Source organism: Procambarus clarkii, chromosome 49, assembly GCF_040958095.1.
Source record: "Procambarus clarkii isolate CNS0578487 chromosome 49, FALCON_Pclarkii_2.0, whole genome shotgun sequence".
Classification (NCBI taxonomy): domain Eukaryota; kingdom Metazoa; phylum Arthropoda; class Malacostraca; order Decapoda; family Cambaridae; genus Procambarus; species Procambarus clarkii.
In genome coordinates, this window is record NC_091198.1 from 20,214,346 (window position 1) to 20,241,123 (window position 26,778).

Below are 26,778 nucleotides of genomic sequence, written 5' to 3' on the forward strand. Positions count from 1 at the left end.
ATAATTACTTGTATGAATGTAATTATTTATACATTCATACAAATAAAGCATTCATACACGTGACTAATTACTTGTATGAATGTAATTATTCATACATTTAGTGTGTAAATCCCGAAGAAATTAACACATGATGAAAAAATGAAACAAGAAATGACTTGAGCGCTTTCGTGTTAATCAACACATCTTTAAAAGTACTTGTATGTATGTATGTATGTGGAATGCACAGAGCCTCTGAAATAATGGGGGTTTACCTTTGTCAAGCTCCTGTAGCTTCCCGGGGCCACTAGAGATGATAGTTCTCAGATAAATGCAGATATCACACACATACTTCAGCATTCGTCTCTCAAGAATCACTCGGTCAATTATTAAGCAAACAATTAAATTATACATCTTAATGAATGAATTACACAATGCCTTCAGAGTACTGAATCTTGACTCGTTCATTTTTAAAAAAACAAATACTTCGTACGGTCTCATCGCTTTTTATTATTATTATTATTATTATTGTTATTATTATTAACACATTTAGGTACATATGCATTTGTGGAGCTACCCTAGACTATATGAAGAGGAGTATAGTGTGTCAAAAAGCTATCTACGTGATTCTAAAAGTCCCCATCACACAGGATGGTTAGTCATACAGGGCCATACGTTTAGTAGCCTGCACTGGCAAATTTTTGGGTGCAATATGAGGATATCCTCGAACACGAGAGTGAATAAACTATCATCGCATGGTTGGTTGGGCTTAGATTATGACCATTAGCCTGTGATTTGAGCAAACTCCCGCTTTTAACGTATGTTGAACAACAAGTCTAGGCACGCCACACTTTATCTCTCTCAGTGAAGCATTTATGAGTATTGAACCAAAGAGCATTCTACGTCTCCAGCAGCCCCCATATTGACGTGCGGCAATGGATCTGGCCGCGCGCTGCTAATTAAGAATCCCGTGTAAATTATGTGGAATCGTTAGTCAGTGAATCAATGAAATAGGTTCTTTCACAGCTGCAGCTTAGGTTTCTAGTTTCCTGCATTGTAACCACAACAGGAAACAGCTGCAGCCTAGGTTTCTAGTTTCCTGTATTGTAGCCAATACAGGAAACAGCTGCAGCTTAGGTTTCTAGTTTCCTGCATTGTAACCACAACAGGAAACAGCTGCAGCCTAGGTTTCTAGTTTCCTGCATTGTAACCAATACAGGAAACAGCTGTAGCCTAGGTTTCTAGTTTCCTGTATTGTAATCACTACAGGAAACAGCTGCAGCCTAGGTTTCTAGTTTCCTGTATTGTAGCCAATACAGGAAACAGCTGCAGCTTAGGTTTCTAGTTTCCTGTATTGCAGTCGATAGCTACACAAGATAATGTTTGTTCAAGGTTGGAGTTGATGTTTGTTCAAGGACAGTTGATGTTAACTTCACGCAACTTTCCACGGTGAATTGGGATAGTATGGGCAGTGTCACAGGGGTGTTGGGTTCAACTTCACACCCATTTCTAAATAGGTTTGGCTCCTATTGCGCAAATAATCGACTTCTACGAAGTCTGAAATGTAGATTTGATTGTCCATAGCGTTTACATTTTGTTGGCATCTGTTCGTCACCCAAACATAAGATTATTGTTCTTACAACATTGTATCTGACAATGATAAGCATAACAGTGTGGTTATTATGTGTTTGCTAGCCATGTTTATTGACTGTTCTGAGAGATAATGGGAGAGAGACAAAGCTAGAGAGAGAGAAAAACAGAGACCCGGGCACTGCCGGATACCCTATCCATTTAATTATTAACACATATATAGTCGGCTCCTAGAGTATAAACCTTATGAGATTAAAGCCGTCGTAACTATTCATATCTTATTACTTAAGTAGTAAAATAAAGATTTTAAAATAAACTACTTTATTTTAATTAACTCTGAAAGTGACGAGGCTACAATATCTGAAAATGATGTTACCGAAGCCTTTTGGGCATAACTTGTATAACATTAGTCATAACAAGAATAAGATGAAAATGGAGCAAGGAATATCAAATAAAGAGGAAAGGGTGTGTGAGGGGTGGGGGGGGGGAGGTTTGCACAAGTTTTATAAATGTATAAAATATATTTAATTATCGCGAGGAGGTACATACGCATTAGAAATATAAGGTAAAACCGCATATAGTTTCCCCCAAAGAAATTTATTTGTGTGACAAGCATATTATGAATTATTCGTTAATAAAGTTCCACACAGCCTATGATATTCTCTCCCCCCCCCCACCTGCATCCTACCCAACCAACAAGCCGAACACCAGAATATTCGTGACCTAATAAACTAATTTCATTACGTTGTGAGATTAGTTTAAATTATTCTGAGAATCCTGGCCTTATTTCCACAGCGATCAGAAGCCAGACATGAGAACACGCATGACTTGCAAGCGGGGGTCAATCTGGTATTGTGTTAGAAACTTCGGCCATTTTCAACTAGTAAAAAGAAATCTTTTTTTCGATTTCTGGTGCGTTGAGTTTTTTTCAGGATTGTGAGTGATTGGATCATAGCCTAGCTTTTTCAGGATTCAGTGATGAATCGGATTATTTAGTAATATAAAAGAGTGTGATCCAGTTTAGGTTTAAGGCAGAAATATCATTTGGTAATTCATTACATATTTAAAACAGTCGTTATTGTTACGGATAGTTTAATGTTAGTGATGATAGCACTCGCAGGTTGGTACAATAGCCAGAAGCAAGGAACTAGAATGGGACGAAAAGCACAATGAATATTAAAGTATAATGAATATTTCCAAAATTGATGAAAGTTAGGCGTTGCAAAATCGTTTAACAAAACTCACTAGAAAGAAGTTTCACTGTTCAAAATGTGCTCTGATACCAAGAGTATTCTGAAGATCCTAAGTCTAAAACGAGCATTTAATCAAGGTTTGAAAGGTGAAATATCAAAGTATAATGTAATGGGTATAGAACGTGTGTTTTGCCCAGTTACAATGCAGTTCCTGCCTCTGAACCCTTCACTGATGTCAACCTAGAGAGGTTAGAGGAAATCTGAGAGATTCTGGAGGTTGACGTGTTATATCATAGCCTAGTTGATCACTAAGGCCACTAGTACTCTTTTTAATATATGTTAATCATCAGTATACTATAATATAATTCACTCCTAGTGTATATATACACTGATAAATACACTAATCGAGGTATTATTGATGATAGTGTGTCGATCACCATGGGGCCTATTCATTTACATGCTACATAAAAGTATAAATATTGAGTAAGATTGAAACAAAACGGATTGCACCGTTGCAGGATGCAGTCTGCAGACAGCGTTGTGCCACATTGCAGAGTCTGCTGACTCTGTATTGCTGAATGGCGCAGTCTGCAGACTGCGTGCTGCTGCAGGGCGCAGTCTGCCGAGTTCGCACTGCTGAGTGGCGCAGTCTGCTGACTCAAGGTCATTGACCAATCCTCCACCACCTTCCCAAGGTCTCTGACCGGCACATCAACCAAACCTTTAGATACCAGTCAATGGGCCGGAGACAAAAGGTCACACTCAATAACTTAACAACTCATCGATCTTCACTTGTTTCTTCTTCTAGAGTCCGAGCATCTTAGGTTGCAGCTGGCACTTACGATGCCAACAGGGGCCCGTTGTGACAGGCACTTGACCTGTTAATCTAATAGCCGAAGGAGGGTGATCACAGGCCAGTTGGCACAGTTGACAGTTTGTAGTTTGTTATTAAATGAGGAGTACTCGCTCTTCCATAACGAACATGAGAACCTGAGCTCCTAGGGCAATTTTTGTTTATTGGCATTAATTTATCTGCCTGTGTCATTTACGCTATGCGTATTAGTTGCCCGAGCGTATTAGTGGCTTTAGGTATTGTATGTGCTAGCTCCAACCCGTCCTCGCACTTTCGTATAGTCAATATAGACTTATTAAATACGTGCATATGTGACATACTAATTTATTGTGAATATTTTAGTTTACCTTGAAAAGCTTCACAGAAAACACCAACCTTACCTAACCTTCTTAGTATGTTAAGATAAGCATCTTATTGCTTCGTAATTACAAATATTGCTAATCCTATTATAGGTATAGGTTAAGTAATAATTGTAATTACGAAGCAATAAGATGCTTATCTTAACATACTAAGAAGATTAGGTAAGGTCAGTGTTTTCTATGAAGCTTTTCAAGGTAAACTAAAATATTCACAATAAATTAGTATGTCACATATGCACTTATTTAATAAGTCAATATTGACTGTAAGAAAGTGCGAGAACGGGTTGCTAGCTCTGTCTATAAATCCAACTGAGGGTAGTTCGGCAACAAGGAGTTTGTACATTATTTTTTTCGCAAAGTTTTTTTTTATAAGTTTGTAAGAAATTCATTTTCGAATTGTTATTGTGTTTTATTGAGACTGCGAGGGCTATATTACACTTATCATTCCTCGACACAAAGTTATGGCAGCGGGAGGCACCACATTCAAAATTTTGTAATATTTTTTTTCATGAAAGCAATTTTTTTTTGTTATAAATTTGTAAGGAGGACAGTTATTATGTAGCCCATGTCGTCTCTTAAGGTTAGTACAGAGAATCTGGGGAGCATTACAGCTAGCAGAACACTTTGTATGTTCTTGTGAACTTTATTCTTGTTCATTTATTCATTTCTTGATGCATAGTTTTACCCTTCCAGGGTGAGAATGGGTCAGGAGCCGGGCGGGGAGGAGGAGGGTTCAGGAGACGAGTCAGAAGCGCTCCCCACCTACTCCACCCGCTTGCTTCCTACATCCACACCAGGCCTCCACACTGACACTCCACTCTGCTCCAACTCCACCCACTCAATCCTCAAACTGGTTTCGCCTCGCCCAGGCCAGGCCTCTTAGACCTTACTGGGCCACGACTCTGCCGAAGACATTGCCGTCACCACAGCTATAAAAATGGCGACTATTGACAACATGCCTCAGCCCAGCGACGTCCACGACGTGTCTCAAGGGCCCCTAGTGACGCACTCATTTCCCCAGACATCGTCGCTGGTGTCCACGGGGGCAGTGCTGGCCAGGACCGGCGTCACGTCTGCCAAGGAGAAGAGAGATTATGACACCCACAGTAAAAGCTCTTCAAGGCATTCGACTCATCTTGAAAATCGTTTTTCGCCAGTCAGAAGCTCTACGACGTCGTCCGACGAGGTCACGACGCCTCAGCCACCGCCCCCGGACGTGGCTCACAGAGATACGCCGAGGGATAGTGACGAGGATGAAAGTCCAGAAGATACAATTAATCGGTTATCACAATACTCCCTCACGCTGGAGCCTGTCCACGGGACGAGCAAGACAGCCTCACCCAGTCTTCCAAAAAATAAAATTCAGTTCATTATGTCTTTAAAAAAGGAATTAAAGAAACATAATATAATTCCAAATAATTTCAACAAGCTCGGCTTTTTCGAGGAGCTGTACAAACTGCTGGCTGAGGACATGTGGGAGATCCGTAACGAAGCCACTCTGCTCATCCTCGACCTCCTACCTTACCTCAAGAGTGACTTAGACGCCTGCATGTCCATTGTTCTTCCGAATCTCGTACCGAACTTGGGCGACAGATGTACTACACTCCAGAAATCCAATATCCAGCTTCTGAAGACCTTTGTTTCCACAAGCAAGGATAAAGACGGCTTTGTTGATGACCTGGTTACCTACGGCATCAACCACGAGAACAAGGACATCAGCAAAACGGTAACTCTGAACATAATTCATTTACTCACTGAAGATTTCTCCGACGTCGACCTGACGCCCTTAGTCCAGTGCCTCTACAGGAAGGTCTTCAACCCGGACATGAAGCCTGCAGCCATATCAACGCTCAAAGAGCTCCGTAATCTAATCGGGGAAGCAAAATTTAATAGTTACCTGCAACACTTGAGTTCAGGATCACAGGAGAAACTGGACAAGCTGCTGGAGGTTGTGGACACGCGGGCCACAGACGAAGGCAGTCAGGAAGGAAATGACGAGGACGACCACGACGAGGACGACCACGACGAGGACGACAACGACAAAGACGAGGACAACCACGACGACGACAACGACGTGGTTACACCGATCCTGCTGGACAAGCAGGTCAGCATTCCTAGCGAGGAGGAACCAAGCCCTCAGCGAAGCACGGAGTTTGGGATTCTTGACGGTGCCATCATAGAGAAGATAAGACACCCGGTGAGTACTCAAACTCCTGTTTTAATATTGTGTAGTGACGCGCTGCCAGTTTGGCCGAGAATTGATCACGACTCTTGTCTTTGATTTAAAAATAGCAGAGCGCTCATGTGGTCATGTTTATACGCTCTTGATTTTGGACTCACTTAACATGGAAGTCTTGCATCGTGTATTGGAACTCTTAACATGGTAGCGCAAAACCAGGTGCTCACAATAGTGGGACCCGGGTTCAATCCCCGGGTGGGGATGACGCGATTGGGCAACATTCTCCTGCACCAGGCTGCATCCAGGGGTATATCCGAGTAACATACAATAGATATGATGGCGAAAACAGGTCGGGAATCAGTACATTAAGCAACCTGTGGTTAAAAAGCCGCCTTCGGCAACTGAGCATCGCTATGCGTGTTCTTGCTGTCGAGAGCACATAGTAATTACCTAAGTGTAATTACCTAAGTGTAGTTACAGGATGAGAGCTACGCTCGTGGTGTCCCGTCTTCCCAGCACTCTTTGTCATATAACGCTTTGAAACTACTGACGGTCTTGGCCTCCACCACCTTCTCACTTAACTTGTTCCAACCGTCTACCACTCTATTTGCGAAGGTGAATTTTCTTATATATCTTCGGCAACTGTGTTTAGCTAGTTTAAATCTATGGCCTCTTGTTCTTGAAGTTCCAGGTCTCAGGAAGTCTTCCCTGTCGATTTTATCAATTCCTGTTACTATTTTGTACGTAGTGATCATATCACCTTGAGTTTGAGTTTCTAGATGTGTTTAAGAAGGACTTAGGTGGGACTTGGAAAGGGGTGGAGGGAACCTGAGGATAACTATCCCCTCTGTCTCGAATTGCCATGAACTACGTCCCCTCTCCTATATCTATCCCCCTCTCCCTCTTATAGCTTCGTTACCACCTGTCTGTGGTCCTTCTCTCTACTCCTGTCTTCTCTCTAGCCCTGTCTCCACTTCTCTAGTCTCTCTCTAGTCCTTCCCGCCTTTCTTGAACCCCTCTAGTCTCTCCGCTCTCTTGTCCTCCTCCCTTTTCCTCTCTAGCTGTCCCTTCCTCCTCTCTATAGCCTCTCTTTCCTTCCTCTCTAGCCCCTGCCCTCTCTCACTGACCAGCCTGTGTTCACTGGTCTCCTTTGTCCTCCCGGTAGGCCTCCCGGTAGCTCCCGGTAGCCCTCCACCTTGACAAAGCCACCAGTAAGTAGGTCACCACCACCCGGAAATAGCAGCCAGTACGCTCCCCGTGTTTCGTTATTGATGTGTTCAGCGGCATTGTTTATGCATCTCTCTCCCCCTCCCCTCACCCTGGGGTACTGTGTTGACCCCTGGGGTACTGTGTTGACCCCCTGGGGTACTGTGTTGACCCCTGGGGTACTGTGTTGACCCCTGGGGTACTGTGTTGACCCCTGGGGTACTGTGTTGACCCCTGGGGTACTGTGTTGACCCCTGGGGTACTGTGTTGACCCCTGGGGTACTGTGTTGACCCCTGGGGTACTGTGTTGACCCCTGGGGTACTGTGTTGACCCCTGGGGTACTGTGTTGACCCCTGGGGTACTGTGTTGACCCCTGGGGTACTGTGTTGACCCCTGGGGTACTGTGTTGACCCCTGGGGTACTGTGTTGACCCCTGGGGTACTGTGTTGACCAGTACTCGACCTCGGGTCATGACGTGCTCACACTTCACCCTGAATGCTCGTTACAAAGTTTGGTTACGTGAAGTTAGGTCACATTGTGTAATCAAATACAGAATGACGTGATTCCGCGTGAGCGTATGCCATTATTGGTATGGTTTTGTATTGCGTAGCTGTACCCTGGTTCGTACCTTTATTAAGCTTAGGAAGCTGAGGATAAGCTGATATCGGGGATAGATATCGTGGCGGAGTGCTGGATTTGTCCTTTGGCTAAGACCTGTAATGATTTGGTGGTTATGGCGTCATAGCTACGTCACATAGCTTGTGTTAGGACGGGTTGGGTCGGGATGGTTCAGGATCGGTTGGGTTGGGTTGGGTTAAGCTGGTTTAGAGAGTAGTGACAGACATAGAGAGGGTTCACTTCCCTCAGGGGTGTAGTCCCCCCTCCTCCTTCTCACCAGACGGTTCAACGTCCTATCGGGTCCCGTTTTCTGTGACGTGACCGATCCCGGGTTCAAATTCAAAATTCAAATTCAAATGCTTACTTACAGCGGAATCGACTAATTCGTTAAAAATGCGATGCTTGAATGACAATTAAAACACCGTAATAGTGACGTTTTCTGTCCTTCGGCCATGATAGGTTAATTGGGTTGCTTCGTATGTGTCTGGTTAGGTTAAACGGTCGTATTTTTGACGGAGTGTGATTCTTAAGATGGTGGTGGGACAGCTCAGTGATGCATTTATGATGGTTTATACAACATACGTCAGACCAGTGTGAAAGTATGCAGCACCCACCCCGAAAATGCAGAACGCAAAGATTGAGAAAAGTACATAGGTTTGCTGTATGTTTAGTCCCATAATTGAAGGTATTAAGCAACCCTAGACTGAAGAAGTTAGGCTTAATAACACTGAAAGAAAGAAGTAGAGTGGACATGATCCGGACATACAATATTTAGAGGAATCAAAGGTTAGTAGTTCGATAAGTACTCTGTCTGTCTGTCTGTCTGTCCCCCCCCTCTCTCTCTCTCTCTCTCTCTCTCTCTCTCTCTCTCTCTCTCTCTCTCTCTCTCTCTCTCTCTCTCTCTCTCTCTCTCTCTCTCTCTCTCTCTTTCTCTCTCTCTCTCTCTCTCTCTCTCTCTCTCTCTCTCTCTCTCTCTCTCTCTCTCTCTCTCTCTCTCTCTCTCTCTCTCTCTCTCTCCTCACGACACAGCGCGGGAGAATAAGACTAACGTGGGAGGCAGTGAGTGGGCTGATGTCTGGGACTGGTTATCTTGCAGTTATCTTGAGGTTATCTTGAGATGATTTCGGGGTTTAGCGTCCCCGCGGCCCGGTCCTCGACCAGGCCTCCTTTTTGTTACACATCCCCAGGAAGCAGCCCGTAGCAGCTGTCTAACTCCCAGGTGCCTATTTATTGCTAGGTGAACAGACGCATCAGGGTGAAAGAAACTGTCCATTTGTTTCCGCCTCCACCGGGGATCGAACCCGGAACCTTAGGACTACGAATTCCGAGCGCTGTCCACTCTGCTGTCAAGCCCCTAGGTTCGAATCCTTGACGGAAACAAATGGCAGGAATGAACGCTGGCAGGAATGATCGCTGGCAGGAATGAACGCTGGCAGGAATGAACGCTGGCAAGAATGAACGCTGGCAGGAATGATCGCTGGCAAGAATGAACGCTGGCAGACATCAACGCCTGCAGGCACCATATCCTCGTCTCCACCTTACACTGACCATCACCAATGGACCATATAACCGGTGTTTTCTCTGTCGATACGTGAAACATGCGTATGGCGTTCGTGATATAGACGAACGGTCGATGTCCCGCTCAGCGGTACAGAGCGAGCGTGGTTGGCTCGGTTGGAATACCTGGAGTGTGTGTGTGTGTGTATGTAGAGTGTAGAGCCTTGCGTGTCTCTATGAGTTCACTCTAGCACACCCTTGCCTAGCTCTCCAGGTTATTGTCTAGGCTGTTAGGACTGGTTCAAGTGTACACACACACACACACACACACACACACACACACACACACATACACACACACACACACACACACACACACACACGAGGTTTGCAACGAGACTCGTCCCAGAGCTACGAGGGATGGGGTATGAGGAGCGCCTGAGGGAACTGTGCCTTACGACACTAGAAAGAAGAAGGGAGAGGGGGGACATGATAGGAACGTATAGGATACTCAGAGGGATTGACAGAGTGGACATAGACGAAATGTTCACACGGAATAGTAACAGAACGAGGGGACATGGATGGAAGCTTGAAACTCAGATGAGTCACAGAGATGTTAGGAAGTTTTCTTTTAGCGTGAGAGTAATGGGAAAATGGAATGCACTTCAGGAACAGGTTGTGGAAGCAAATACTATTCATAATTTTAAAACCAGGTATGATAGGGAAATGGGACAGGAGTCATTGCTGTAAACAACCGATGCTCGAAAGGCGGGATCCAAGAGTCAATGCTCGATCCTGCAGACACAACTAGGTGAGTACAACTAGGTGAGTACACACACACACAAACACACACACACACACACACACACACACACACACACACACACACACACACACACACACACACACACACACACACACACACACACACACACATACACACACACACACACACACACACACACACACACACACACACACACACACACACACACACAACTAATACTATGCAAGTACGCCGTACATAGAAAAATGAAAGGATTTGAATGGTTGTCATATCAAAGGTGTGAGTATGATAAAATGAGAGAACTACTGTCAAATATATCATAGTATACTTAGAATATGCTTGGAGTATACCTACAGTGGTTTCTAAGGGTTCTCCTATTTTCTAAGCCATGCCTGGGGCCAGGCTCGACTTGTGATAACTTGGTCCACCAGGCTGTTGCGTGGAGCGGCCCGCAGGCCCACATACCCACTACGGCCCGGTTACTCTGCAGCGTCGCATTTTGACGTACACTCGACCCAAGTCCAAAAATTGTCGTATTAGAAAATGGAAGCGGCTCGCGGAATTGACATTCTGCCCCGTTTTCTGTTTTGGGTCCTCTGGTAGGTTAGGATAAGGGCACTTCAGTACGATATTTCCTTGGGAAATCTTAGGAGGACGGGCTATGGTCTGACACTTCTTGTTAGAATCTGTCTAATTGTTTCTTGAACACATCCACTTTTGTTCCGGCAATGTTTGCCCAACCACTTGGGGTGGACGGTAGAGCGACGGTCTCGCTTCATGCAGGTCGACGTTCAATCCCCTGACCGTCCACAAGTGGTTGGGCACCATTCCTTCCCCCCGTCCCATCCCAAACCCTTTCAATTTCAATTTCAAACCCTTATCCTGACCCCTTCCCAGTGCTATATAGTCGTAATGGCATAGAACTTTCTCCTTATAATGCCCTTCCGGCAATTTGATTTATGTATACTGGAAGGACAGTGTCCAGCGTGGACCTGTAGTACACATAGTGCTCCCTTTAGACTCTATTCTTAGACTCTATTAGACTCTAAAGCTCTATTAGACTCTATCCTTGGTCCACGCTGCATTTCCTACCATACTGGTGGCTCCAGTATGCTATTTAACTGTGTGAATTTGGCATCTGCATTTCTGATTCATCCATGTACCGGAAGGGTACATGGATGAACCGGATGTACATGGATGTACCGGATATACATGGATGTACAGGATGTACATGGATGTACCAGATATACATGGATGTACAGGATGTACATGGATATTAGGTGATTCCTTTCTCGTCTCCTTTCCATAAAGAACATTCGAGAGCGTTATGACTATCCCAATAATTATAATGATTCCAGTAAATGATCCCAAGTTGGAGAAAATAGACCGCACACACACACACACACACACACACACACACACACACACACACACACACACACACACACACACACACACACACACACCATCTCGTGACTGAAGACACTTCCTCTCCTGACAATGGTCCCCCCCAACCCCCCCCCTAGTAATACCATCCCTCCCATCCCTTGTAGGACTGCAATGCAGGCCACCAGGTCCCAGACCGTCCCTCCCCTGTCCACCACCGTCCACCAGCCAGCACTCTGTAAAACACCCTCCAATACACCATTGCTGTAATTATTTTTACATACACAACAAACAGCTACAGTAGATTGTGTCAGTAGATTTTGTGGATAATAATTTGCATTGTTGCAAAGCCATTAACACGCTTAGCGTTTCAGGAAGATCTCTTAAAGCTGTCACAAGATTTAGTGAAAATTTTAGGCTTCAAGGTGGATAGCAAGTTTTAAAGAAAATGGAAAATAATTGACAGGTAGAAATGGGATATATTTTAAGGCGCGTAGTTACTTTGAAGTTTCAGGCTGTGATCTGTTCCCCTTTGTGCTGAAGCTCAAGAGTAACTTGATTGATAAAGTTATCCATGTTAAGTAAACCATATTAACTCAATTTCTCTGATTAACATTGCTGAAGTGATGCTTCATTACTTTAGTAGCCTGGTAGGCCTACACAACACAGGGCTGTTGGGTTAGGTAGTCTGGTAGGCCTACAATCAATCACCCCCCCAACAAACTAGGACCTCCACAATCACCCCCCAACAAACAAGGGCCAGGGCTGGGCCACGGGCCAGTGCTGGACCACGGTCCAGTGGAAGCATTCGTGCGAAACACAATCAAACAATTTTTGGCCTGTGAGATGGTCGCTGGATCAAAGCGGTCGTTAGCACGCCTGGCCAACTCTCAGCCCAAGGGAGCTTCGTTATAGTGGAGATTGGCGGGAGGTCAGGGTGTCCAATCCTCCTGGGGATTGTGCGATTGGTGGCAGTGATTGTTCAGACCACCTGGGGGAGTGAAGGATTCTTGGCACAGATTGTTCAGACCTCCTGGGGATTGTGGGCATTGACTGTTCAGTCCAGTTGAATGTCGAGTAGTATTGGTGGATTGAACAATCAATACCAACAATTCCACAATACCCAGGTGGATTGGACAATCACTGCCAACACTCCCACAATATCCAAGTGGGCTGAGAAAAAAATCAAGTACAACAATTCTATACAATCCAGGTGGATTGTATAGCAATCAATTACCATCAATCATTACCAACATGGATTGGTAATGATTAACAATCATTACCAACATGGATTGTTTTCTTCACGTGGATATTACAAGAAGCGGATCTGAAGACAGAGGGAATTATCAGGGAGTCAGATTCAGCTACTCAGAACGAGAAGTCCATGTAGCACTGGCTATGGTGAACCCGTAATTATGAGGGGAAAGCGCCAAGCTATATAGCACTGGGAGGGGGTGTCAGGATAAGGATTTGGGATAGGACGGGGGCAGGGAAGGAATGGTGCTCCAACCACTTGTGGACAGTCGGGGATTGAACGCCGACCTGCATGAAGCGAGAGACCCTTCAGGAAATGGCTGCGTTGAGTGTGTTCAGACACTTGTGTTCCTGGAAGGAGCCTGTGACGCATTCTGAGTTTGTCTTCGTGGAAAGTGGCCACACTGAGGCACTCAATATGTCACACTCGAGGCACTCCAAACCATAATATAGTGCCTTTGAGTTCCTGTTTAAGTATTGATTGTTTGGAGTCATGCTGGAAACCATGAGACATTACCCCGACCGTCCACAAGTGGTTGGGCACCATTCCTTTCCCACAGTCCCATCCCAAATCCTTATCCTGACCCCTTCCCAGTGCTCTATAGTGGTAATGGCTTGGTGCTTTCCCCCTGATAGTTCCTTCCTTCACCTTGAAATTCACCTAGCAGTAAATAGGTACCTGGGAGTTTTCCAGCTGCTACGGGCTGCTTCCTGGGGATGTGTAACAAAAAGGAGGTCTGGTCGAGGACCGGGCCGCGGGGACGCTAAGTTCCGAAATTATCTCAAGATAACATCAAGATAATCCTGCCAATTCGCCTAAGAATTTTGTAGGCGGTGATCATGTCTCCCCTTACTCTTCTGTCTTCAAAGGACGTGAGGTTAAGATCCTGTAACCTTTTCTCGTAGCTCATACCTCTCAGGTCTGGGACCAGTCTGGTGGCATATCTTTGAATCTTCTCTAACTTTGTCTTGTGTTTAACTAGGTATAGACTCCAAGCTGGAGCTGCATACTCCAGGATTGGTCTGACATAAGTGATATACAAGGTGATTTATCAAGGATGTGTATACAAGGTTCTGAACAATTCCTTACACAAGTTTTTAAAGGCAGTTCCTATGTTGGCCCGTGTAGCATACGCCGCTGATGATATCCTCTTGATGTGGGCTTCTGGGGAGTGGGGGGGTGACCCATGACTGTCTACTGGGTTCAAGGTCATCTCCTGCTGGTCGATACGACAGTGTGTGTGTGTGTGTGTGTGTGTGTGTGTGTGTGTGTGTGTGTGTGTGTGTGTGTGTGTGTGTGTGTGTGTGTGTGTGTGTGTGTTTCGGCGTGTACATGCATGACTGATTGATTGTGTGCGTTTATATATGTGCGTATATTGTCATAAACAATCCCCGTCGCATGCCGTGGGGGTGACAGAGCTCAGACGACACCGCAGAAGAGAGAGCAGGCCGGGTCATGGGGTGTCACGTCAAGCCCAAGGGTCACTCCACAGGCTGGACCTGACCTAAACTACTCTCTCAGGCGTTCAAGATGAGTCCAAGGGTCACCCCACGGGCTGGACCTGACCTAAACTACTCTCTCTGGCGTTCAAGATGAGTCCAAGGGTCACTCCACAGGCTGGACCTGACCTAAACTACTCTCTCAGGCGTTCAAGATGAGTCCAAGGGTCACCCCACGGGCTGGACCTGACCTAAACTACTCTCTCAGGCGTTCAAGATGAGTCCAAGAGTCACTCCACAGGCTGGACCTGACCTAAACCACTCTCTCAGGCGCTCAAGATGAGTCCAAGGGTCACCCCACAGGCTGGACCTGACCTAAACTACTCTCTCAGGCGTTCAAGATGAGTCCAAGGGTCACCCCACCAACAGGCTGGACTTGACCTAAACCACTCCGCCCCTAAAATCTTAAAAAAAACCGTAATACCCACCCAGACGAACCCCTGTTCCAGCAGTGCTTCTGACAGGTGCTGCCATCTATGGATATCTTTCCAGTCAGCCTGTTATCATATATAAGATACCTCTGCTGGTTTAACCTAACTGACCAACATGTTATCTTACTTAGAACGTCGCTTTTCGCTCGTATGTGTTACCTGAGGCTAAAAATTGTCGTACTAGAACATGGAAGCGACTGGCGAAAGTGACGTACTGTCCCGTTTTCTGTTTTGGGTCCTCTGGTGGGTTAGGAGAGACTACTTTAAACTAACCGTTTTCTTGACGCTGGGAAACTTAAAGAGAACGGACCACACAATCTTCACAAGTAACGAGGACAGGAAAGAGGCAATAACAGTCTCGTGAAACAAAGATTGACTATACATATACATGTACATAAACATATATGTATACATATACGTAGTCTCGTGTATTACACTAAAGCTTTAAGTCAGTTTCTGGTTTATTTTCAAGTCGGTAAGATTTGCATCAGCTATTCGTTTCAGTATTCTCTTTGTCACTGGTAATGAAACATCTTTATTATTTTGTACCACAGATCAGCTACAGACTGTCGTTGTAGGCACGACAATAGTACGGACTGAATACCGGCGGGGTTGAGGATTAGACGACGCATTGATAATTTTTCTGGACGGACCAAAGCGTCAATTGCTTTATTTACTGATGTGTGGATTGGGTCCCAGATGTGTGGATTAGGTGTCCCAGATGTGAGGATTAGGGGCCACATGTGAGGATTGGGTGTCAGATGTCAACAACATCATGCTTGGAGATGACAATATGTGATGCCATTGAAAGGAATTTAATACCAAATCTCTAACCTAACCTAACCTAACCTAACCTAACCTTCCTTTGAATGTGCCATTGAAAGGAATTTAATACCAAATCTCTAACCTAACCTAACCTAACCTTCCTTTGAATGTCAACACCGTACTGTAGTGGGCACTCAGTGAGTTACAGGACATAATTACACTGTCTTTTATAGTTTGAAGGACAAGGTATATTACCTGTATGACGTCACATGACCAGTGACGTCGCAGCAACAGTGACGTCACTGTGTATGTTGACATTCACAGCCATGTCCTCGGCGTCCCAAATTAGAATGGCAGAATTTGACCTTTATGGCGCCTCTTATAGATGTGCTCTATACCTGTTTCACCTTTGTCACACATCTGGTCTATGGTAGGACACCTGGTCTGTGTTAGACTTTGTGAAAGTTTCAAATACACCATCTTTCAACTTTGTGAATGTTTCAAATACACCATGTATCAACTTTGTGAAAGACGAGACATGCATACTCCCTGCATACTCCCTTGAACATTATAATGTAGAATGTCCCATATTGACTGACTTTCGTCCTCCTGGGCTGAGGTATGCTGAACTCTGTAAATACTGTATGAATACTGGAACACTTGATGATATATTGGACTTGTACCCAAGATTGACTATATAATGCATCAATTATACAATGTATGTGATGTAACTATAACCTGAGCTTGTAAAAGCATCTTAATTACCTTTAGTGGTTGAGTGCTTAATAACACACTAGGTCCTAGAGCTGGTATCTTAATTTTCTTAAGTACTTTCGAATTTAATAATACATCTTCAGAATTATTTATTTGCAATTAATTGGTGTAGATATATAGGTAGGATTGATAAAAAATGGATCTAAATTCCATGATTTTGTTATTTGTGCTAAAGCAGATTCAGTAATGTTTCTATTGAAAATACTTTTACAATTCATCATTGAAGAAACCCTCTCCCAATCAATTTGATGAGAACTTTCTGAGATGAACAAACAAAGCATTAGACAAATTGGCCATGTCTTACAGGGTATTTATGTTGCGAAATTCTAAATTTGAAATCTTTGTATGTTTGCCCTATGTAGAATCTATTACAGTCTTTGGCCATGTCTTACTCCGTTCATATCATATGTGCTTGCGTAAATGATTGATTAATTCTACCCGCGCTAATATTTTCCTCATGTCAAAGAAAAATTTCGTTTTGCGTCGTGTTGCGAAGAGGTGGATGTAAACATTGATCCCTTCGTAGGCTGGAATGTGTTCCGGCTTGTGCGCTGCGTGTTGTTTAGGAATGTTTTTCCTGCAGTGTCAAAGGGAAATTTCGTTTTGCGTCGTGTTGCGAAGAGGTGGATGTAAATATTGATCCCTTCGTAGGCTGGAATGTAGGAGTGCTCCGCCTGCAGTGTCAAAGGGAAATTTCGTTTTGCGTCGTGTTGCGAAGAGGTGGATGTAAACATTGATCCTCTTTAGACTGGAATGTTTTATGCGCTGCGTGCTGTCTAGGAGACTTAACTAGTTATTACACTAAATAAACGTTTCTAATGTTTACTTCCAATAAAGATGAGAATTTCGCATTTATGTTCAGTGTGTTTTGATCTGTTTTACTCTGGCGTACACTCGTTGTTGTTTGTTTATAGGGATGTTTGTTTCTTCTTCCTCTGGGGGCCTTCCCGAGAAGGAATTGTGTGTGTGTGTGTGTGTGTGTGTGTGTGTGTGTGTGTGTGTGTGTGTGTGTGTGTGTGTGTGTGTGTCTGTGTGTCTGTGTGTGAGCGTCCGAGGGCACAGGAGGTCAGGCGCTAGGTGACCTCAGTCGCCTGACCTCCCAGCTGGTCTCATAAACTGGTGTAATGCACGCACTCATTCACCTTCCTCACATACCTTCATATCTGCTTCCAGACCTGTCATCATATCTACCTCCACACCTGCCTTCATACCTACCACCATATCTGCCTTCATACCTACCACCACATCTGCCTTCATACCTACCACCACATCTGCCTTCATACCTACCACCACATCTGCCTTCATATCTGTCTTCACAAGTGTGTATATATAAAAGTTAGATATATATACACACGTACCAAAAGAATAGGGGTGGTAGGAGAAGAAAATATCAAAGTGTTCAGTGAGGATCCACAAGGTCTTCTCCGAGTACTCTTTATTTTCTTCTCCGAGGCTATGGGTCCCTACACTTGCACCAGAGGTGGTACCCCTTCTAGGTAAATATATATATATATATATATATATATATATATATATATATATATATATATATATATATATATATAAATATATATATATATATATATTTATATTTATATACACACGCACGCAATTTATAAAACAAATTTAAATTATATCCTCTGACTCGCAGAGAACACTTCAGGCATTGAAAGTGTTAAAAATACACCGAGAAATAAGTCGTAGATATTAGAATGAATATTTTAGCTGCTAGATAAACTACCCCAAAAAAAGTTTGAGATTAAATTCCTGTGAGGACGATAGCATGTGGACACAAAGCATAATAGTTTAGACATGCAGACAACCAAACTAGCAAGACCAAGGCCACGGAAACAAGGTGTTTCATTAGTCGTTAACGAGGGGGGGGGGTGAATACTGAAGTGACTATCTGATGATAATCTCCCCCCCCCCAACGTCCAACCACTTGGGTTGGACGGTAGAGCAACGGTCTCGCTTCATGCCGGTCGGCGTTCAATCCCCGACCGTCCAAGTGGTTGGGCACCATTCCTTCCCTGCCCCGTCCCATCCCAAATCCTTATCATGACTCGCTTCCAAGTGCTATATAGTCGTAATGGCTTGGCGCTTTATCCTGATAGTTCTCTCTCTCTCTCTCCCCCCCCCCCCCCCCCCCACCGACCTGAGACAAAGCTGCAGCAAAGGAATGGTTTGCCAACCGCTTGTGGACGGTCTCGGGGGATTGAACGCCGACCTGCATGAAGCGAGACCGTCGCTCTACTGTCCAGTCCAAGTGGTTGGGCGATTACCTTAAGGAGACATATATACGTTGAACTAAGGAAGCAGGAGCTTCTTGAGCATTATATTGCACAATACCTGCTGTCATTGTTGTACCCCCTTGGGTTGTGGTGTTCCAAAACTGTCAATATTCTTTGAATTCTGCAACACTTAAATTAATGGCATTCTTTGATGCATGTCCCACCTTTACTATGCAACAATAATGTAATATGTCACATATAAGAACACATTAATCATCATCTGTGGTCGAGTCGGTGTGTACTTATCTAGTTGTGCTTGCGGGGTTTGAGCTCTGGCTCTTTGGTCCCGCCTCTCAACCATCAATCAACAGGTATACAGGTTCCTGAGTCTACTGGACTCTATCATATCTACATTATAAACTGTGTATGGAGTCAGCCTCCACCACATCACTGCCTAATGCATTCCATCTGTTAACTACTCTGACACTGAAAAAGTTCCTTCTAACGTCCTTGTGGCTCATTTGGGTACTCAGTTTCCACCTGTGTCCCCTTGTTTGTGTTCCACCCGTGCTAAATAGTTTGTGTTTATCCACCCTGACGGCTGAGTGGACAGCGCTTGGGATTCGTAGTCCTAAGGTTCCGGGTTCGATCCCCGGCGAAGGATGAGCGTGATGTGAGCGTATTACAGCCATGTGGAAGTTAACCGCGATCTCACGCGGGCGTTATTATGCTGTCTGTATCAATCATCCCGAGGTTATCATTCCGGCGTGTTCATCCGGACCTTATGATTCTGAAGCCATCATCCCTCTATTATGGTTCAGGGGTCTAAGGCGTCTAAGCGTCTAAGGCGTCTAAGGGGCGTCTAAGGCGTCTAAGCGTCTAAGGCGTCTAAGGGGCGTCTAAGGCGTCTAAGCGTCTAAGGCGTCTAAGGGGCGTCTAAGGCGTCTAAGCGTCTAAGGCGTCTAAGGGGCGTCTAAGCGTCTAAGGCATCTAAGGCGTCTAAGCGTCTAAGGCGTCTAAGGCATCTAAGGCGTCTAAGCGTCTAAGGCGTCTAAGGCATCTAAGGCGTCTAAGCGTCTAAGGCGTCTAAGCACAGTTAAACCTGACCAAACCCGGGTTTCATGCGAACGACAACCAGGTTTTCCTAAACATAATGTTACCATAGGGAGCCGGTCGGCGGAGCGGACAGCACGCTAGACTTGTGATCCTGTGGTCCCGGGTTCGATCCCGGGCGCCGGCGAGAAACAATGGACAGAGTTTCTTTCACCCTATGCCCTTGTTACTTAGCAGTAAAATAGGTACCTGGGTGTTAGTCAGCTGTCACGGGCTGGTTCCTGGGGGGGTGGAAGCCTGGTCGAGGACCGGGCCGCGGGGACACTAAAGCCCCGAAATCATCTCAAGATAACCTAAAGAAGATATCCCCCAGCTCCGTCATCAGCAGGATAACATCACATATCACAAATATTACAGGGGGGGGGGGGAAGGAATGGAATGGTGGCCAACCACTTTGACGGTCGGGGATTGAACGCCGATCTGCATGAAGCCAGACCCCTACCGTCCACTCCAAATAATTGGGCAGAAGCATTAGAAGAAAAACAAAATTCAGACGTTGTATATTTAGACTTTGCAAAGACGTTATGTGAGACCATGGAGTGATACCTTACCTTGAGGTTACCTTGAGGTGCTTCCGGGGCTTAGCGTCCCCGCGGCCCGGTCCTCGACCAGGCCTCCTGGTCGCCCATAAAATGAGATCAATTGGAATAACAGGTATACGAGAGCGATGTATTTTCAATCTGGCGTCAAACAACGTGCAAAGATTAACATGGGTGAAGAGCTCTGTACCACAGGGCAAAGTCCTCGCTCCTCTGTGTTTCCTCCTGCTCATGTCAGCTATAGTAAAAAACTACGTCACAGCTTCGTGTCATGCTTTGCAGACGTGTGTGTGTGTGTGTACTCACCTAGTTGTGCTTGCGGGGGGGGGGGGGTTCAGCTTTGTCTCTTTGGTCCCGCCTCTCAACCGTCAATCAACTGGTGTCCAGGTTCCTGAGCCTACTGGGCTCTGTCATACTTATATGTGAAACTATGTATGGAGTCAGCCTCCACCACATTACTGCCTGCCACTGTGTGTGTGTGTGTGTGTGTGTGTGTGTGTGTGTGTGTGTGTGTGTGTGTGCGCGTGCGTGCGCACAGCAATAATTATTATTACATACAAAATCAGTCGTCAATAAACGGCATTAACATTATTGCCTGCAAGAACTACTAAGCAATATTGGTCTAATTTATCAACATTAGATAAGAATATATAACAAAAGGTATATTTACAAGTATATACATATCAAGGTCTGTTTCAGTGGCTCTACACACACACACACACACACACACACACACACACACACACACACACACACACACACACGTGGGGGATTTTTAACTCGTTACAATAACAAAACTTAATGTGCTTCTTGTTACAGCTTGTAACGACAGCTGGATTGATTAGTCGAAATGGGAACCTGTCCCCAGGCCAGGATCGTTAAAGCAGCGGCCGCCTGTAATGACGCATCAAACTATGTTAATTAATTAACATACTGTCTATTAAAAATAGGTCCGTTCTTATATTTAAATTAATATTATTCATTAACGTTCTATGTATAGTTAGCCGATGGTAGGTAAGGGGGTTTAGGTTCTATTACAATACAAATACAATACAAATAATACAATTATTTGTATTGTATTATTCGAACAGAGGACGTCTGTGAGGCACTGTTCGAGAAAAGTTCGAACGTCATCAGTTGTGAGTTGTGCGCATAGCGTTTGTCACTCATAAAATGAATGGTTTGGTGGCTGGATTAACGACCATTTGGCCTTTGTTGATGAGGACGGGTTGGATTTAGATTTAGTATATTTTTTGGCTAACGTCATAGGCTTTAAAATATTCGACCATGGTTGTAACTGCGCAGTGGACTCTTTTTGTTTCAGAGGGACTGGAAGACTCGTTCAGAAGGGTGTGAACAACTGCGCGCGCAGCTGAAGACCCTTGATGATATCACATCATTCCTGCCCTATATCCAGGACTTCCTCTCACTCCTCGACTCCCTCATCGACGATAACAACTTCAGGATATCCATAACTGTCCTCGATATCCTGCGCATCTTGATAGAAAAGCTTAAGGATGACCTTCCAACATACCTGAAGCAGATAGTACACTCGGTGATCAAGCAGGTCGGCGACTCCAAGGTGGTAGTACGCATTGAGAACATGAAAGTGTTCCAAAAACTCCTTCAGAACGCCACCCCGGCGGCAGTGATTCCCATCCTCTGCGATAACTTACGCCACAGATCTCCTCGAGTGAGGGAAGACTGTCTCAACTACATCATCTACGCCCTCATGACCTTCCCCAGCTACGAGTTCGACCTCGTCCACCTGGCGGAGAGGGTGAGTTCGAGTGTGGCGGACCCGAAGAGACGAGTTCGGCAGGCGGCGCTGGAATGCATGGCGGCCATTGCTCAGTTCCTGGGACCGGCGAAACTAGGTCCCTTAATGGCTGCCGTTGACCAATTGGAGGTGAGACATGTCTTTCTGTCCCTGTTGTTGTTTTAGACTCAGCTACTGGGATCAAAAAAGTCCCAAATAGCACGGGCTATGGTGAGCCCGTAGCGGACTTACCTGGCACAGGAGCGGGGCTGTAACTGTGGTCTTTCCGTCCTGTTACTGCACCTTAATGACATCCATTACAAGATTAGGGATTATCAGGGCTCTAGAAGCACGTTAGGTAAGATTATAGGTGGATAGAACTATGCTACTCTATCCCTTTGATATGTATTATATTTTCCCAATAAACGAACTTAAACTTGATAAGATTGGACGCGGCTGCTCGCAGCATTGATGTATGAATCACAGCCTGGTTGATTAGGTATCCTTTGGAGGTGCTTATAAGAGTTCTCTCTTGAACGCTGTGAGAGGCCGGCCAGTTATGCCCCTTACGTGTAGCGGAGTGTTGAACAGTCTCGGGCCTCTGATGTTAATAGAGTCCTAGTTCTAGAGCCTCTACCACCCACAATACCCTCTGTACTTACCTAGTTGTGCTTGTGGGGGTTGAGCTTCGGCTCTGTGGTCCCGCCATTCAGCTTAACCAGATGTACGAAGCCGAGCAACCAGGCTGAGATGGTAAACAAGGTTATGCATGTCTCTCGTCGAACACAACGAGTTTTTTATTTACCCTATCCTACCCCAGTGTGTCCCTATCCTACCCCAGTGTGTCCCTATCCTTCCCCAGTGTGTCCATATCCTTCCCCAGTGTGTCCCCTATCCTGCCCCAGTGTGTCCCTATCCTTCCCCAGTGTGTCCCTATCCTTCCCCAGTGTGTCCCCTATCCTGCCCCAGTGTGTCCCCTATCCTGCCCCAGTGTGTCCCCTATCCTGCCCCAGTGTGTCCCTATCCTTCCCCAGTGTGTCCCTATCCTTCCCCAGTGTGTCCCTATCCTTCCCCAGTGTGTCCCTATCCTTCCCCAGTGTGTCCCTATCCTTCCCCAGTGTGTCCCTATCCTACCCCAGTGTGTCCCTATCCTTCCCCAGTGTGTCCCTATCCTACCCCAGTGTGTCCCTATCCTACCCCAGTGTGTCCCTATCCTTCCCCAGTGTGTCCCTATCCTACCACAGTGTGTGTGTGTCCCTGCAGGATAAGGAGGAGGTGGACGGGGCTCTGGCGGCCGTGCAGGCTAGACTAGCGAGACGACAGCTGCCCCGAGTGACGCCTGATGGCCTCATAGAATACTCCCTGGCCGTCCCTTCCTCCTCCAGAAGGTCCAACTTAACTTACCCTAAAGGTAAAGTATGCTTCGTTGCTGCCTCCTTCAGGAGGTCCAACTTCCCTCTGTGTTGCCTTAAGCTTATCTGTCATAGCTGTATTTAGATGTATTAGTGTATGATATCTTGCTTATCCTGGGTGGATGTATTTAGGCTATGTATGATGTATTTGGCTTGCTATGTAGGATGTCTCTAATCATTCAGGATGTCTCAACGGTACATGTCACCTCTCGTTAGGATATAGAACCCTTCGCTCTTCTACCCTCAGCGGTTCAGGTCACCCTGATTACCCTGCAACCAAGGACTGAGGAACTCAAGGACCGAGAGGGACTGAGGGATTCAAGGACTGAGAAAGACTGAGAGACTCAAGGACCGAGAGGGACTGAGGGATTCAAGGACTGAGAAAGACTGAGAGACTCAAGGACCGAGAGGGACAGAGGGATTCTAGGACTGAGAAAGACTGAGAGACTCAAGGACCGAGAGGGACTGAGGTATTCTTGGACTGAGAAAGACTGAGAGACTCAAGGACCGAGAGGGACTGAGGTATTCTTGGACTGAGAAAGACTTAGAGACTCAAGGACCGAGAGGGACTGAGAAATTCAAGGACTGAGAAAGACAGAGACTCAAGGACCGAGAGGGACTGAGAAATTCAAGGACTGAGAAAGACTGAGAGACTCAAGGACCGAGAGGGACTGAGGGATTCAAGGACTGAGAAAGACTTAGAGACTCAAGGACCGAGAGGGACTGAGGGATTCAAGGACTGAGAAAGACTGAGAGACTCAAGGACCGAGAGGGACTGAGGGATTCTAGGACTGAGAAAGACTGAGAGACTCAAAGACCGAGAGGGACTGAGGGATTCAAGTACTGAGAAAGACTGAGAGACTCAAAGACCGAGAGGGACTGAGGGATTCAAGAACTGAGAAAGACTGAGAGACTCAAAGACCGAGAGGGACTGAGGGATTCAAAGACTGAGAAAGACTGAGAGACTCAAGGACCGAGAGGGACTGAGGGATTCAAGGACTGAGAAAGACTGGGGGGACTCAAGAACTGAGGGGACTCGAGGACTAAGAAGGACTCAAGATATCATATATCTCAAGATACTGAGGGTGTATTTCTTACAGTGAGTGGACTGGTTGTGGCCATCGGTACTGTGGTTGGCGCGGCCGTTCGTCTCAGTCAGCAGGTTATAAGTACGTCGCTATGTGCGTCTCACAGCATGTCGTGGATCCATTCTTCGTCCGAGTCCAGTCTAAATTGCGTTTTGATGAGAGAGGGGGAGGAGGGTAGTTTTTAACCTTGTCATGCACAGTTTGTGTGGTTTTTCAAGCATGTTGTCACTCACTGCGTGTTTGGTAAGTGTTTTTTCACAGCAGACTGTCACTTGAGTGCTTTGTATAAGACTGTGTAAGTGTGATTAGGTGTTTTAAAGTGTGTATTTGGGTAGAGTGATTGGGGGGGGGAGGGTGCTGGCTTCTCTGTGTGTGTTGTATCTATCTTACTCGTATGATAGATACATTTGTTTGATGTTTGATAATAGACATCTGCCTCCATCTCATGGTCACACCTGCCTTCACCCCCTTGGCCATCCAGGATTTCATGGGACTGTGGTCCAGTGGTGGTGTGTCTTGTCACTGTTATCACTGTACTGTACAGTATCACTTTTCACTGTACAGCTGTTCTTTGCACTCTTCACTGTGTGTGTGTGTGTGTGTGTGTGTGTGTGTGTGTGTGTGTGTGTGTGTGTGTGTGTGTGTGTGTGTGTGTGTGTGTGTGTGTGTGTATTCTCGCCCAATTGTGCTTGCGGGGGTTGAGGTCTGGCTCTTTGGTCCCGGCTCTCAACCGTCAATCAACTGGTGTACAGGTTCCTGAGCCTACTGGGCTCTATCATATCTACATTTGAAACTCTGTATGGAGTCAGCCTCCACCACATCACTGCCTAATGCATTCCACCTGTCAACTACTCTGACACTGAAAACATTCTTTCTAACGTCCCTGTGGCTCATGTGGGTACTCAGTTTCCACCTGTGTGTTTGTGTATCAATGCACATATACAATTAACTCCTATTTACATAGAAAGTATACGAAGTTTGGTTCAAATGACAATGAGGCGGTGAAGTTTCATGTTGAAACCACGCATGTAGGAGTAGGTGGAGTACGTAGCCATGTTTAGTAACGCAGCGTGCGCCCTCCAGCAGGTGCTGACGTGGACTGGGTCCTGGCGGGCTCCGGTACCATAGGGTCGGCGTGCCCAGGGGGCGGGAACCTGGCCACTTCGCTGTCCTCCTTCGCCGCCTCCGACTCCTTCGTCAACACCCTGGCCTACGCCCACCCGCTGTCTTCGCCCTCACGACGCAGGTTAGTGCCTCTGCTTCCCTCTCACGGCGCAGGTCAATTTCCTCTCCCTGTTGCGGGGTTACATCCTGGGATGGGTCAGTAGGTTGACCCAGGCGGGATTGATGATTGATGAAGATTAAGCCAATCAAGAGGTGGCACGGGCATGAATAGCCCGTAAGTGGTGGCCCTTTTGAGCCATTACCAGTATCAAAAGATGATACTGGAGATCTGTGGAGGCGCAACTGCACCCTGCGTGACGGGAGATGTCTCCCGGACCAAATGGTGACCAAATGGTCCCAGGCGGGACCGGGATACAAGCGTATATACATACACACAAGCTTCCTGTCCCCAATAACTGGAATTATCAATTATATTAATAATTATGTCAAATGTTAAGTCTTTCTATACTTTCTTTAGTATACGGTATGTTGACTTACGTTTTCTCTCAGGGGTGTGCCACTGGAGGAAAGTCTTCACAGAAAACGGTCCTTTTCGGATGTTGCACTCAATACAGTTGTGAGTATTATACCAGTTGTATTTTAACACCACTGTATTATACATTTGTATTTTAACACCACTGTATTGTACCAGTTGTATTTTAACACCACTGTATGTTGCCAGTTGTTTTATAAACCAGTTGTGAGTATTATGACTTGTATGACACAAGCATGTATTTCAACCCCTTGCTTTTGGGGTTACTGCTGGAAATTGGGCCTTATAGACTCGTGTCAGAATGGGGTTGTATCTATTGTGATGGTTACTCCTGAAGTGTGTGTGTGGGGGGGGGGAAGACTTGTCTTTAGCGGGAATTGGTTTGACTTCAAGGAGCGGCTCTTACTCGCTAAGCCGCCGGCTGCGCATACAAATTTTTCTAACCTTCAAAATTCGTCTTGAAAATTATATCATTATATCACTCTTAAGAGAGGTTACTCTTATCCTTCTTTAGGCAGTAATTAACCTATTAACCTCTACTTTAACCTATTTTTTGGGGGGAGTGGGTCTTGCTCCACTCTTAAACGCTCCAAATTTGCTCTAACAATAA

At 45.5% G+C, this 26,778-nt stretch overlaps 1 protein-coding gene across 4 annotated transcripts in view; it reads left to right on the forward strand.

The window, feature by feature from the left end:
• The window catches only part of LOC123763322 (TOG array regulator of axonemal microtubules protein 1), a 113,150-nt gene that overhangs the window by 1,378 nt on the left and 84,994 nt on the right, over positions 1–26,778 (forward strand). For all 4 annotated transcript variants that reach the window (XM_069303113.1, XM_069303116.1, XM_069303114.1 and 1 more), the window contains exons 2-6: positions 4,665–6,168; positions 21,577–22,161; positions 23,275–23,422; positions 25,598–25,757; positions 26,186–26,252. In XM_069303113.1, coding sequence (XP_069159214.1) covers positions 4,909–6,168; positions 21,577–22,161; positions 23,275–23,422; positions 25,598–25,757; positions 26,186–26,252 — 2,220 coding nt within the window. In that variant the 5' untranslated portion in view covers positions 4,665–4,908. The remainder of the gene's footprint in view (positions 1–4,664; positions 6,169–21,576; positions 22,162–23,274; positions 23,423–25,597; positions 25,758–26,185; positions 26,253–26,778) is intronic.